Source organism: Pan troglodytes, chromosome 14, assembly GCF_028858775.2.
Source record: "Pan troglodytes isolate AG18354 chromosome 14, NHGRI_mPanTro3-v2.0_pri, whole genome shotgun sequence".
In the NCBI taxonomy this organism is placed as follows: Eukaryota; Metazoa; Chordata; class Mammalia; order Primates; family Hominidae; genus Pan; species Pan troglodytes.
In genome coordinates this window covers 35,393,407-35,407,345 of record NC_072412.2, presented here as the reverse complement: position 1 = coordinate 35,407,345, position 13,939 = coordinate 35,393,407, and the positions used below count along the sequence as shown (strand labels likewise).

At 38.2% G+C, this 13,939-nt stretch overlaps 1 protein-coding gene across 20 annotated transcripts in view; it reads left to right on the top strand.

Annotated features, from left to right (window-relative positions):
* Positions 1–13,939, top strand: part of CCDC169 (coiled-coil domain containing 169) — a 70,755-nt gene continuing 56,816 nt past the window's right edge. For 5 of the 20 annotated variants that reach the window (XR_010150432.1, XR_001708656.4, XR_001708658.4 and 2 more), the window contains exons 1-2: positions 29–247; positions 2,025–2,104. Coding sequence is in view for 4 of the 20 variants with exons in the window: in XM_016925178.4 (XP_016780667.1) it covers positions 165–247; positions 2,025–2,104 (163 nt within the window). In the remaining 16 variants the exon portion in view is untranslated. Of the gene's footprint in view, positions 248–2,024; positions 2,105–13,939 lie in introns of all 20 variants that reach the window. The other 15 variants (XR_010150434.1, XR_010150435.1, XM_003314121.6 and 12 more) reach the window with 9 other exon arrangements.

The following is a 13,939-nucleotide window of genomic DNA, read 5'->3' as shown; positions in this document are numbered from 1 at the left end:
GCTTTATGACGTCACCACGTGCCTCTGCGGGCAGGCGCGGGAGGTGCGACCTGGGGGCGGTTGGGGTTCACCGCCTCGTGCCGTACTGGCTTCTGGGTGGCCCTTAATGTCTTGTGCTCTAAGGTGCTGAGGGGAAAGACGCGGGAGGTCTCTGGCCTGACACTATGAAGGAAGAGAGAAACTACAACTTCGACGGTGTGAGCACCAACCGCCTGAAACAGCAGTTGCTGGAAGAAATCCGCAAGAAGTGAGTCGGGGGGCGGCGCGGTGTGGGGTCCCGTCCACACCCCCCGAGCCTTCACCTGCGGAGTCTCAGGCCTGAAGCCGCTGAGGGTGCTGTAAGACCGGCGCCGTGATTAACCCCTGGGCACTTCGGTCTGGGTTCCAAAAGTATTCCATGCGAAAGATTGACGTGCCTCTTTGAGTAAGCCTTTGGTATTGTAAGTAGGCAGCTTTCGGGGTAGGATGTGCTGCCCTTAAGGATCCAATCATATGGCGTGTATTTTGCCCATATACTGTAATGCCAAAAGTTGTGTTTGGTTTTGATGTCTCCATAAATCCAGGTTTTCTGCTTAAAATTACAAAGATTTTATTTAGTTATACGGGGTTTTTTTTTCTTTCATCCCTTTAAGGGGAACTTCATAAAATGACATTTAGTAAAACTGTTACTCCTCCTTTATGCTTTTTGAAAACAGTATTCGTACTTCGTGTTAAATTTTTGAAACATTTAAAGTATTTTTTGGACATACTCCCAACTCCATCCACAAGTCCCGTGAGAATTGGACTCTCCTTTGTGCCTAGATAGGGTTCTGGGTTTTCCTCTATTGTAGCTCCAGTCACAGTATTTTAATTGCCTGTCTATTTCTTGTTTTGCTACCAAACTACACGCGTTCTGAGGACAGGTTCTGTGTATTCTGAGGAAGTAGAGAATAAGAGCAAGTACTTGAGGGCAGTCCTGCAAAAACACAAACCCCATCTCTTGTCACTCAGTAACTATGCAATCTTAGACAAGTTAATTAACCTCTTTAATCCTCAGTTTTCTCAGCTCTAAGACTGGTATACAAATAGTCATCTCATACCTCCTGCAGTTGTTCCCAGGTTGGAATGAAATGCACTATAAAGAACTTAGCATTGGCTTGTGATACGCATCCAGTGGAACTTGGCTGCCGCTATTGCTATTTTTCTGTTCACTCTTCACTGAATTCTTCCGTATTTAATACAATGCCTTGAACATAATAGGCACTCAAAAATATTTATTGAATAAATGGCCCTGTCATATGATAATGTTCTATTTACTGATGCCCTAAATAGCTAACCTTTTAAATTAGTGTTTGTTTTTTTCTCTTTGTTTCAGTTTGTCAGCTGTTATGTATTGCCCTAGGTATGCCTTTCTGTAATAATGTGCAGTGCCTAATTTGCTTGGTTCTGAAAAACCAGGTAACTAACTTCTTTAGGATGATATTTAAGTTAAAAATAAAGGATTTCCAAGGGCCGGGCCTGGTGGCTCACGCCTGTAATCCCAGCACTTTGGGAGGCCGAGGCTGGGCGGATCACAAGGTTAGGAGTTCGAGACCAGCCTGGCCAATATGGTGAAACCCCGTCTCTTCTAAAAATACAAAAAAATTAGCAGGGCTTGGTGGCGCATGCCTGTAATCCCAGCTACTCAGGAGGCTGAGGCAGGAGAATTGCTTGAACCCGGGAGGCGGAGGTTGCAGTGAGCCAAGTTTGCACCACTGCACTCCAGCCTGGGCGACAGAGCGAGATTCTGTCTCAAAAAAATAAATAAAAATAAATAAAAGATTTCCAATGGTTGCCTGGGGGTCTTTGAGCTTTAGTGCATATTTGAGTCCTAGAACTGACTAATTGGAAGCCTTCCTTTGCCTGAGTCTTATTTCTTAACCAGTCCTTCAGTAAATAATGTGTCATAGTAAATTGTTCCTGAAGTAGTAGTGGGTTACTATGTATTATTTTTCTGATGTTATTTTTAATTGAATTATAATCAACAAAAATATTTTAAATAACAGGGATGCAGTGCAACTCTCAATATTTGAACTAAGACACAAGATTACGGAACTGGAAGCCAAACTCAATACTGACAATGAAGGTATATAAGTAAATACTTATATTTGTGACTCCTGTATAATTATTGTTCGTTTTACCAGGATATCTATGGTGCATTAAATTCCATATATTGAATAATAGTACCAACATTTCAGTATTGCTTTTTGGCCACATTAATGATAGTTTATGATAGAGGCTTTAAAACTGATACTTCAGAATATCAAACCTATTACTATTTAATTATTTTTCTACCTTTCAAGTTCAAAATGTTCATTAATTAGCAAAAACTTTGTTACATGACATCAATATATTATTTCTTTATTAAATAAATATCACCAGTTTTCTATTCACCTCAAGTTACACTCTTTATATCTTAACTTCTAGGTTTGGGATATGTTTAAAATCCGTATCTAGGTTTTAGCTATTGTTGTTGGAAGAATGTGTGTTTGGTGTAGAGGATGTTGTGTACCTACACACTCATATATCCTTAAAATTTGTAAGGTATGCAAGATATGACCCTGCCATATGTCAACACTTTAAATGGAAGACCTTTGTTTTCCCTGTTCTAAAGAGGTTCATTGACTATTGGGAGAAAGTATCAAACCAGAATATGGATATGAGAAGTCATATAAGTTCTATGTAAGGATAAATGAAAACTTAGGGAAGGGAAACCTAACAGAATTCGGGTGAGTTAATAAAGACAGGCTTTCCAGAACAGGCATTGCTTGAACTGAATGCTAAAGAACAGGAGGAGTTTATTAGGATTATCAGGGTGGGCATTTATAAGGGAGGAGACCACCCCTCATATTGTCTTATGCCCAATTTCTGCCTCCAGAGAAACAAGAAATAAAAACTAAAAGGCAGAAATGAAATCCACAGGCAGAGAGCCCAGCACCACACCCTGGGCCTGGTAGTTAAAGATTGACCCCCAACCTAATCGGTTATGTTATCTATAGATTACAGACATTGTATGGAAAAGCACTGTGAAAATCCCTGTCCTGTTCTGTTCCGTTCTAATTACCGGTGCATGGAGCCCCCAGTCACGTACCCCCTGCTTGCTCAATCAATCTCAACCCTCTCATGCAGACCCCCTTAGAGTTCTAAGCCCTTAAGAGGGACAGGAATTGCTTACTCGGGGAGCTCAGTTTTTTGAGATGTGAGTCTTGCTGATGCTCCCGGCCGAATAAAGCCTTACCTTCTTTAACTTGGTGTCTGAGGGGTTTTGTCTGTGGCTCGTCCTGCTACATTTATACTCTTCATCAATTGGGGAGCTATGAACAAAAAGGATTAGTGGCCATATGGGAAATAAAATGCCACTTTCTATAAGTACCCAGTGCTTTGTTAAAGCTTGGTTGCAGAATACTACTTTGTCCCAAGGCTGAAGTAGCTTCCTCTATCTCCATATCTGTATCTTAGATATAGCCTCAGTCTCTGGGGGCAGGCTCTAAGTGTACTTATCAAGTAGCTGCGTTGGCAGGGTAACTGGAACTTCCTCATGTACCCAGTTACAGGAAAAACAGAAGGCATGCTCACAGGTACACATGCAATAACTATGCCCAGTAGTAAAATGTGGCTCAACAAGTTGTAGCAGTTCTCAAAAGAAGGAGCTAGTATGTGGGTATAAAGAGAAAACGTCAGAATGATAGGAGAGAAAGTTCTTTCCTTAGTGGACCAAAAGTAAGGCCTAAGGTGAAGGGCAGAAACATTTACTCCTTTAAAGCCAGGGACTGTGTCAGGTGAGGTAGTTATTATTATCCCCATATATGGAAGAATGAAATTCAGGAATTTAAATAACTTCTAAGGTAATATAGCCAGGTAGTGGCAGAGCCATGACTTGATCCTAGATCATCTATTTACCATGCCTTCAGTAAATGGTAATACAACTGCCATCTACCACATCACACTCAAAACACTTCTGCTTGTCTTTTGCTACATAGCAAATCACCCTATAATTTAGGAGCTTAAAACAACAAACTGTCTCTTATAATTCTGCGGATTAACTGGGTTGGTTCACCTGGATGGTTCTTGATTGGGGTCTCTGGTTGCAATCAGGTATACTGAAGATTCAAGTGAGCTGGTCATTCCGTGATGACTCATTCACATGGCTAACATCTGACGCTGGCTTTTGACTGGAAGCTCAGCTAGGGCTGCCTGTCAGAAATGCCTCTTGTACCTTTTTCTTCTCACAGCATGGTGGTTAGGTTCCAAGAGGATGTATCCCAAGAGCAAGCATTCCAAAAGACATAAGTAGAGACTGCCAGGCCAGTCAAGGGCTACTCCCAGAACTGGCACAGGGGTATATCCACTGTATTCTGTTGGTCATAATAGTCATAGATTCAAGGGACTGGAGAGGTAGACTGCTTTTAAGGTCACATTACAGAGCAACACATGGGATGGGATATATTATTGGCAGTCATCTTTGGAAAATACAGTCTGCCACAGGAGCATTAAACATAAAGCCATTTGGGGAATATGCTAAGTAATTGATAAAAATGGAACATAGGTCATAATGAGAATGCGTTAGGAGATGAGGTTAAAGTTTATGAAGGAGATAAATCAAGAAGATTGCATGATGCTAATCAATTTACGTTTATCCTGAAGGCAGTGGGGCAATATTAAAGGTGTTTTAAAAGGAATTTATTATTGGAAATATGCGCACATGTGACAAATAGGGGTACATTCACTGTTCAGATAATTTTTTCACCCTTTCTGCTTTCTTCTCAAACCTCTACCACCTCTCCACTCAATCACACTCTCAGGTAATGAGCTTACCCTCTTCTTTCAAAGAAAAAAGAGAAGCAATCAGAAGAGGACTTCTATGTGTTTCTACCAACAGAGCTACCCATCTACCTGCACCCTTGCACATCCTCTTCCCTCTTGTTTCTATGAATGATCTGTCCTTATTCTTGTCTCAGGTTATCTCCTCCCTTTGTGCAGTAGATCCTACCTACTCGCACCTGCTCAAGGATATCACTGTAGTGATGGCCCTCTCTTCCCTACACTGTCTGTTTTCCCTGCTCTACTGGATCATTCCCAACAGCAGACCAACATGCTGAATTTATTTTATCTAAACAACAAATGATAGCCTTCTTTTGGCCCCACTTTTCCCCTTCAGCTAGCATCCCCTGTCCCTGCCCCATTTACAGCAAAAGCCTTCAAAAGAGTAGTTTTTATTTCTACTTTCTCATCTGCTTATTGTTTGATCTTGCTTGTCACTGGATTAATTTTTAGGCAGGTGGTAAACACAGCCAACTCCAAAGAGCTTTATATTCTCAAAGTCACCTCTTGAAGCCTTTTAGGATTCATAGGAAACTGTATGTAGAAAATTTGGTTTTATGTTTTAATTTGAATTTCACAACAAAGTTTAGTAATAAGAAAATGGTAAAGAAAATGTTCCGGTGACTTTTTTTTTTTAAGCAAGAAGAATTAATATTTGTGTAGGGCTTTAAGTACATTTTTTTAAAAAATTGAAACCTCACAACTACCCTTTGAAAATAATATCATTACCTCCGTTTTATAGATTGAAAAATGGAGGCCAGATGCGGCAGTTCACACCTGTAATCCCAGCACTTTGGGAGGCCAAGGCAGGCAGATCACCTGAGGTCAGGAGTTCGAGACCAGCCTGGCCAACATGGTGAAACTGTGTCTGTACTAAAAATAACAAAAGAAAAATAAGTCAGGTGTGGTGGTGGGTGCCTGTAATCCCAGCTACTCTGGAGGCTGAGGCAGGAGAATCGATTGAACCGGGAGGTGGAGGTTGCAGTGAGCAAAGATTGCACCATTGCACTCCAGCCTGGATGACAAGAACGAGACTCCATCCAAAAAAAAAAAAAAAGACTTATTGACAACACACAAGTTTACATCTTCATCCTGGATTTCTCCTTTGAGGCTTTTATAGGCTGGTTTCTATGCCCAAATACCTTTGGCTAGTGGGTAATATATTAATAAATCCAATATATTTTTTTAAATCACCTCAGTAAATGCTAAAATTTTAAAAATAAAATTCCATTTGTTTTTCAAAACAAGGAAAAGAATACTTCTATTTATCTCAAACTAGCATAATACTTAACAATGAAATAGTAGAGGCATTTCCATTCTTGGGGGAAAAAATACCAAAGCTGCCTGCTGCCATTATTAAAATGCAATATAGTTTTTGAAAGTTCTAATTAAGCAATAAAATATGAAATAGAAATAAGAGTTATAGCTATTAGAGAGGAAGTGACACAATTATAAAGATTAGTATATTAATAAAGAATTAGAAAATAGTTGGATACAATAATGAAATAAATATTTATTTAAAAAAACAAATGCCAGCAATAACCAGTTAGAAAATAGGGTTTTTAAATGATCCCACCCACAATTCCAACCAAAACCATAAAAGATCTGACAATATTCCTGACCAGAAATATGAGGACCTGTATGAAGAGATAACAGAAGACTATAACTATAAGGGCATAACTGTTGAGTCCAAATTCTTACTTATTTAACATAAGAGATTTCATACAGGAAACTCTAGAATAAAATGAATTTGGGAAAGCTTTGCAGCATTAACACATGTTTGCTGAGCTTCTGAGAGACTTTATTAGTAAGTGAAACATAACAGTGTGTGTCTTATTGCTACAAAGAGTCTGTCTTGTCATTCTTATGTGATCTCTATTTTAATGTTAATGCTGGTCATTTGTGCCTAAACTCCAAATTGGGGGAAGGTATAGTGTGGCATGTCCAACCCTCCACTTCTCATAATGGCCTGAACTAGTTTTTCAGGTTTCTTTGGGATTCCCTTTGGCCAAGAGGTGGATACATTCAGTCTGTTGAGGGGGCTTAGGATTTTTTTTTTTTTAGTTTATATTCCCCCTTTTTTGGTCAAGGTATGCAGAGATAGTATCCATAGCTAAGCTTTTATTAACTTAAGTTCTGGGATGGTGTGGCTACTTGCCCCTGGTCCATCGTGCCTCTCAGTGGGACCCCTGTTGCCAAGGAACTTAGAGTCAAAGACTTAAATCCAATTAAACGTTTTAGACCAGATGGGAGTGGAGGTGAGCAGGTATTCAGTAATCTTTAAAACCCCTTTTAGGCAACATAAGAGCCAAAAACCAAAAGTCAAAAAATAAGATTATAAAGTTGAGTTATCTATAAATTCTCTGCATTGAGATACTGTAATCTTGACTTGTAGCAATTAGCTGTACAAAACACAAGCATATTGTTCAGCTGTTTAGGCATCTGTGTGTCTGTCCTTGATTTGGAGGGTCTTAATTAATTTTATCCCTCAAAATCTGGCCCTTACAATGATACACTTCTGCGATAGCCCCTGGGCCTGGAGGGATTGAATAGTTTCAAATTCTGGAGGTAAAAAAAAATGTAAAGTATTAGCAGTGTTTCAAACAAAAAGGTCATAAGCCCTGCCTAGTTCTGACAGTTACAGGAAAGGAAACTTATAGGTAGCTAAACATTTAAATTATTTAGTATCAATTTAGGCACTAAATTTAAACATTTAAATTAGTATCTATTTATTTAGGCACAGAATAAATTATATTATTTTAGATAGAGGCAAAATTATTAAGAGAATCTTAATTTTTTTGTGGTATAGGCGTGTCCCTGTGTCTCATGAAAGTAGTTTACTATGATTGTCATCTTTGCCCAGATCTAAAAATGGGGCTTCAGTTAACTTAGATTTGCTGTCAGATACTGGCAGGAGTCACTGCCTTCTTTAGATGAGATATGTGTACCCAGGAGTCAAAGCCTTGTAACTTCATAGCACAAGGATTAGTTAACAACACCTGATAAGGACCTTTTTTTTAAGGGGCTGGAGGTGGTGACACTGGAGTCCATGACTTGACTGGAAGCTGTAAAAAGATTCTATAACCTTGCAGTGATTAACTTTTATAGCTTTGATAAACATCAGCAATAAGCCAGAGACTTAATTTTTGTTTCAACTTTGAAGATGTTTCTCAAAAATGTTAAAGGGCTCAAAACATTTGATTAAAACAGATCCACAGGTCATTGTAAACCAATAGTTACTAATTTAACCAAAATGATCATTGCAAGACTTAAAGGCAATACAGAAGGTTACATGCATATAACAACTTTCAGCCTTTTAGGTCTCAGTTTTTCTAAGCAGTTAAAAATCTAATGAAGACAACATATGAATTATTTTGATAAAAAGCAAAATGTTATTTCTTACGCCAGTTACCAGAAAGGCAAAGAAAAACCTGCAGCGTGACTACTTTTCCTTATAGGAAGCCTATTTAGACAACCTGGAAGTTAAACCTGATGAAAAATATTCTTGAATTTAATCAGACACAGGAAGAATGTGTTCAGGATTATGAGTATAGCAAAGGAATACATAGTTCTTAGTAACTGCATGAGAAGTTTCTTGATTACATTGAAAAATTTACATCTATCAAGAAAGCCAAGAGTACAGAATCAAATTATACTGAAGGAAAATATTGCTTTTCTAGACCTTTAAGATAAAACATTTTAGCATCACGCCACAACAATGGAACCAGAGGAAAAAAGTTACAGAAGCTAATTTAAAAGCTGAAGGAGAGAGCTGTCATCTCAGACCTTCTCAGGGGGAGAAAAAGCTGAAAGCAGTGAGACAGCAATAGTTGAACTTCTGAGATACGATTCTGAGAAGTTTTTAAAAGAAACAGGTTCTAAAATTTTAAAAATCTCTTGTAATTTTATTAAGAGAAAAGTAATACCTTAAGAAAACCTTGTTTTAAGATAGGGGATCAATCTTAGAAAGACTATTAAAAATAATTCCCTTCTAATTATAGCCAACTTAATATATAAAATAGCTTTTGTAATTTTCCTTTTATGAACCTTATCATAACTTACATAGACCATTTATTACATGCTTGGACTTTCTGACTTGTCCTAAAATTTTCTGTTTTCTGAATAACTAGCCATTTTATTTTAGGATAAGAATTTACGATATAAAATCTTTCTCATGTAAAATTATTTGCTTGTTTTATAACTTTTTTATTATAAATACATTTTTGTATCCACAACTTTCTTTATATCTCTCTCCCCTACTCACTGATTCTTTTTTACCTTCTTTTAGAAATAACTTTTAAATAACCTTTGAATTACTTAAATTACTCTTTTTTAAAAAATGAGAACACAACTTGGAGAATTATATATTAGAATTCTTAGTAACCTTAAATTTTAGTGAAAACTTAGGAAGCAAGAAATCCTGAACTGTTTATCAGATGTTAGCATTTTCTGGATGAAACCATTCTACAATTTTAGAAATATGTTTTCCCATATCATAATCTTTTCTTAATTGGAAATGTCCCAGAAATCAAATTATTATCTATTGGATTGGAGCATCTATTATTTAATTCAAAATAATTTTAAGATTTTAAATTACACAAAAAGTCCACTTACAAGCATTTATCTCATTTACATGTATTCACCTTTTCCATTTCTTAATAGTTTATCTAGATTACTTCTGAAAACTGAGATATTACACAAAACTAATCATTATTTAAAGTTATTTCCGGGCCGGGCGCGGTGGCTCACGCCTGTAATCCCAGCACTTTGGGAGGCCGCGGCGGGCGGATAATGAGGTCAGAAGATCGAGACCATCCTGGTGGCTAACATGGTGAAACCCTGTCTCTACTAAAAAAATACAGAAAAATTAGCCAGGCATGGTGATGGGCGCCTTTAGTCCCAGCTACTCGGGAGGCTGAGGCAGAAGAATGGTGTCAATCAGGGAGGTGGAGCTTGCAGTGAGCCAAGATTGCGCCACTGCACTTCAGCCTGGGCGACAGAGTGAGACTCCATCTCAAAAAAAAATAAAAAAAATAAAAAATAAAGTTATTTCCCTATTAACCATTTTTAAAATCTGAACACTAAATGGTGAGCACCTAATTAAGAACCTTAAAATTAAATGTATTTGCTGATGACTCTGAAGATTTAGCTGTTTCATTGAACTAAGTTAGTCTTAATTTGTAAAAAAAAAAATACACAAAGATTATTCTGTTTTTGGTTGAGTTTAAAGTCTTAGAACCTTTATGTCAACCCTTGACACCTTTGTATACACACTGATACAAATATAAAACCACTTAGACAAAAATGTATGGGGACAATTCTGAAGACCTTTCTATTTTTATCAATAATTTTAAAACCACTTTTATTTATTAAAAATTCACATGCACTTGAAAAGCATTTGGACTTAATTTTTGAGTACTCATTTACTTATAAGCCAGTTTGATAACATGCTAGACACAACACAGAACATAATACATGAATATTACATAAATATATCTAAACATGTATACATACATGCACAAAGAAATAACCAATAGCTTTTACCTTGGAACTCCAGCCATGAGACAGCATTACGAACTCACAGACCTACAAAAGATAGCTGGCTTCAAGTTCTTTTTCTGACAAAATTGGAACCTGTTCATATGGCCAAACTTCATTTGCCCTAATAGGTAATCCAAGGAAATTTGTGAACCAAAATTTTGGGTAAAGGAGTCTCTATGGCAGTTTTTTTAAACCGCTTTTACCCTTGTTTTTTTTATTTTCAGTTTCAAACAACTTTCCAGTGTTTACATTCTAGTTAGATCATAAATGAGTCCTAGCACCAGCAGCTTAGTAACAGCAGATTTAAAGCAGGCAGAAAAGAGGGGAAGATAGCTTTAGAAGACTCTACTTAACTCTATAGCTTCAGGTTAACTATTTGAGCTCTAAATTTTTCTTGCTGTAATTTGCCCGTCAGTTTAAAATGTACGCAAAAATGCACCATATGTAATCAGCTGCAGTCCCAAAGAGGATGACAAAATCAGGGGCCAGGATTTTGCAAATTGTTTTTTCTCTTCAGTACTGGTTTCCTGGTTTGAACAGGAAAAGAGAAAAAGAAAGGAGTGGAGAGGAGAAAGGAGGTCAGGTTTTATGGGCAGGAAGAGGAAAGAGAAAAGAAGGAAGGGAGGTTTATGAGCCTTCCAGCCACTGCACAGTACCCCTACCTCTCTTGTTTATCTCCTCTTAGGGAGAGCTTCAGCACCCTAGAACTGAAGGGTGTGGGATGAATCCCTCCCATTTCCTCAAGTCACCAGTCAAGGTAAACTGTTTCCAGCCAGAGGGAGCGAAGGGTGGTTTTGGCTGAGAAGAGTAGGGCTGTAGATGGCTTCTGAGATAATCAGGATGATGAAGTTGGAAAAAAGGGGAAAGAGAGAGAGAAAGAGAGAGAAAGAGATCAGGGTGCACAAAGATCTCACACACGGACAAACAGGTGGTGTGCATCCAAACAAATCCCTGGTTAAGGGGCTGTGTAGACTCCGAAATCCCTCATTTCAGTTTCAAATGGCTCCCCCAGGCAACTGAGTCAGAACTGAGCAAAGGCCCAAGGGTGCAGCAAATACAAACAAAACCAATGCATAAAATGCTCATATAGTTTCACTGGCAGCCAAGTCTAAATAAAGCAGAGCCCCAGCGACACCCCAAAAGAGGCAGAAGGTGGTTGGGTACACTCTGACTAATGCACCTAGTTCCATAGTTTGTCAGCTTCTCCAGAGGTCACTTTCTTTGCACCAGTGAAGCATTGAAGGTAGCAGACACCATAGCAGGAAGAAAAGAGAGGATCCCTAAGACAAAAGATTCTTGGCAGCTGCTGGGAAATTCCCTAATATCCTAGCCATGGGTCAGCTAGCCATCAGCAACTAGTATTCACAGGTGGCCCTATGCCCCATCTGATAGAAACCAGACTGGCAGGCTCAGGCCCTGGAGCATACAGCACTCACCATACGGGACACTAAAATTGTAACCAGCAATTGTAAGTGCTGATTGCATAGTTCAGTTAACAAAAGCAAGGTCCAGTAGAGAGAAAGTGACTTCATTGACCAAAACTAATAATGGACAAGTGGCTAGATTCCCATCCAAAATAACCATGTCCAATTTCTAGGGAAAAGGCAGGGGGCTTTCAAAGGGAAACTTAATATGGGAGGCATGCAGGAGTTGTGCTGGTTACAAGGTCTGTGTGTCTTGTTTTGGTGTCTATCTTGGGTCTTTTGTGTTGTCCCATGTTGATGTTGGGGTTAATAAAGTCACTTTCTTCCAGACCTTGCTCTTATTAATTGGACTCTGTAAGTGGCAAGCAGCCGGATTCCATTTGGTTACGATTGTATACTAATAGGTCGGTCTGTCTATCTATCTATCTATCTATCTATCTATCTATCTATCTTTTTTTTTTTTTTTGAGAAAAATTTTTATTTTTTTGAGATGCAGACTCGCTATGTCACCTAGGTTAGAGTGCAGTGGCGCAATCTCAGCTCACTGCAACCTCTGCCTCCCGGGTTCAAGCAATTCTCCTGCCTCAGCCTCCTGAGTAGCTGGGATTACAGGCACCTGCCACCATGCCCGGCTAATTTTTGTATTCTTTAGTAGAGACGGGGTTTCACCACATTGGCCAGGCTAGTCTTGAACTCCTGACCTCAAGTGATCCACCAGCCTCAGCCTCCCAAAATGGTGGGATTACAGGTGTGAGCCACTGTGCCTGGCTGGCTTGTCTATATTTGATAATTAAATTTGATGATTGACTTAAAAGTCAATAATATTTTTAAATAAAATGGTGTCAAAATTTATAAACTGTACTCAGATGTGCCAAAAATAAATTGCATTTTTAATTTTTTGGTAACCATTCTCATCTTGCTCTGAAGAATCCGTTACCATGGTAGGAAAGGGGATACCATGACAAAGGGAGACTTTAGGTAGCAAGTTATAAAGATGATTCCATACAGTTGAGCTCTACTGTATCTTTTGGGTAAATGTTTAGTCTTTCAGGGCTTCTCCTTTCTTCTTGTACCTTTCCAAAGCTTTTGGGTTAATGACTTTCAGTTTCAGTATGGGAGGGTGTTCCATCCCCTTTGGTAGACCGCATTTGCATAGAGATGAGGGTGTAAGGGAGACCTGTGTCAGGGCTGAGGAGGTTGGTAGTGGTATGTGCTAATACTCTTTCTCCTTAACTCTTCCACTAACTGTTATGTAGCAGCAGTTATTTCAGACCTGTGAAGAGCATTTAAAGTTGAAAAAGAAGCCATCTTTTTGCCCTCTACAAAGCCTGACTTTAAAGACTCGAAAAAGTTAGCTTTGGGCTTTGAATCTGAACAAAGACCTTTTAATTTTAGGCTGTATTCTTCTTTTTCCCCAGACATAAGAAAAATGCTTTGACTTTAATAGCTAAAAGGGTTTAGTGAAAGAAAACTGCTTAAGGTTAAGAGAAAATGCCTGAGAAGATAGCTAAATGTACATTGTTCCTTCAGCTTAGGAGTTAAGAGGATATGATTTCAAAGGCAGATAAAACTGGATTAAAAACCCGGTTCCCTTATTTATTAGCTCTGTCATCTTAAGAATGTTATTTGACATTGACATCTTTGAGCCTTGGTTTCCTCATCTTTGTAAAATAGGTGACTACATTTCTAAAATGAGGATTAAATTACTTAATGTATGTAAAGCATTGTGTGCTTTACACACGGCAGACACGTAAGTGATAGTTATTAAGCAGACTTCAGAATTGCTTTCAAAGGAAAAAAAATGAACATGACATTGGATAGGTTAGTAATGTTTAGGATATTTTATATACACATAAACATATATAAAATATATAAATATATAAATATGTATTTCAAGTTTCCTTGGAACTTGAAATATATATATTTATGGATATGTATATGAAATATCATATATGAAATATATGGATATTATATATATGGGTATTTCAAGTTCCAAGGAAAGAAACATGTCCTGATATTCCCTCTAATTGAATTCATTGTAAGGATGCACAAGAAGTAAAAGAAAAAAGGGGGTGGGAAGTAGGGAAGAAGAGGAATTGCAGTAGTTGTGATAAGGTTTGGCTGTTTGGTAGCCT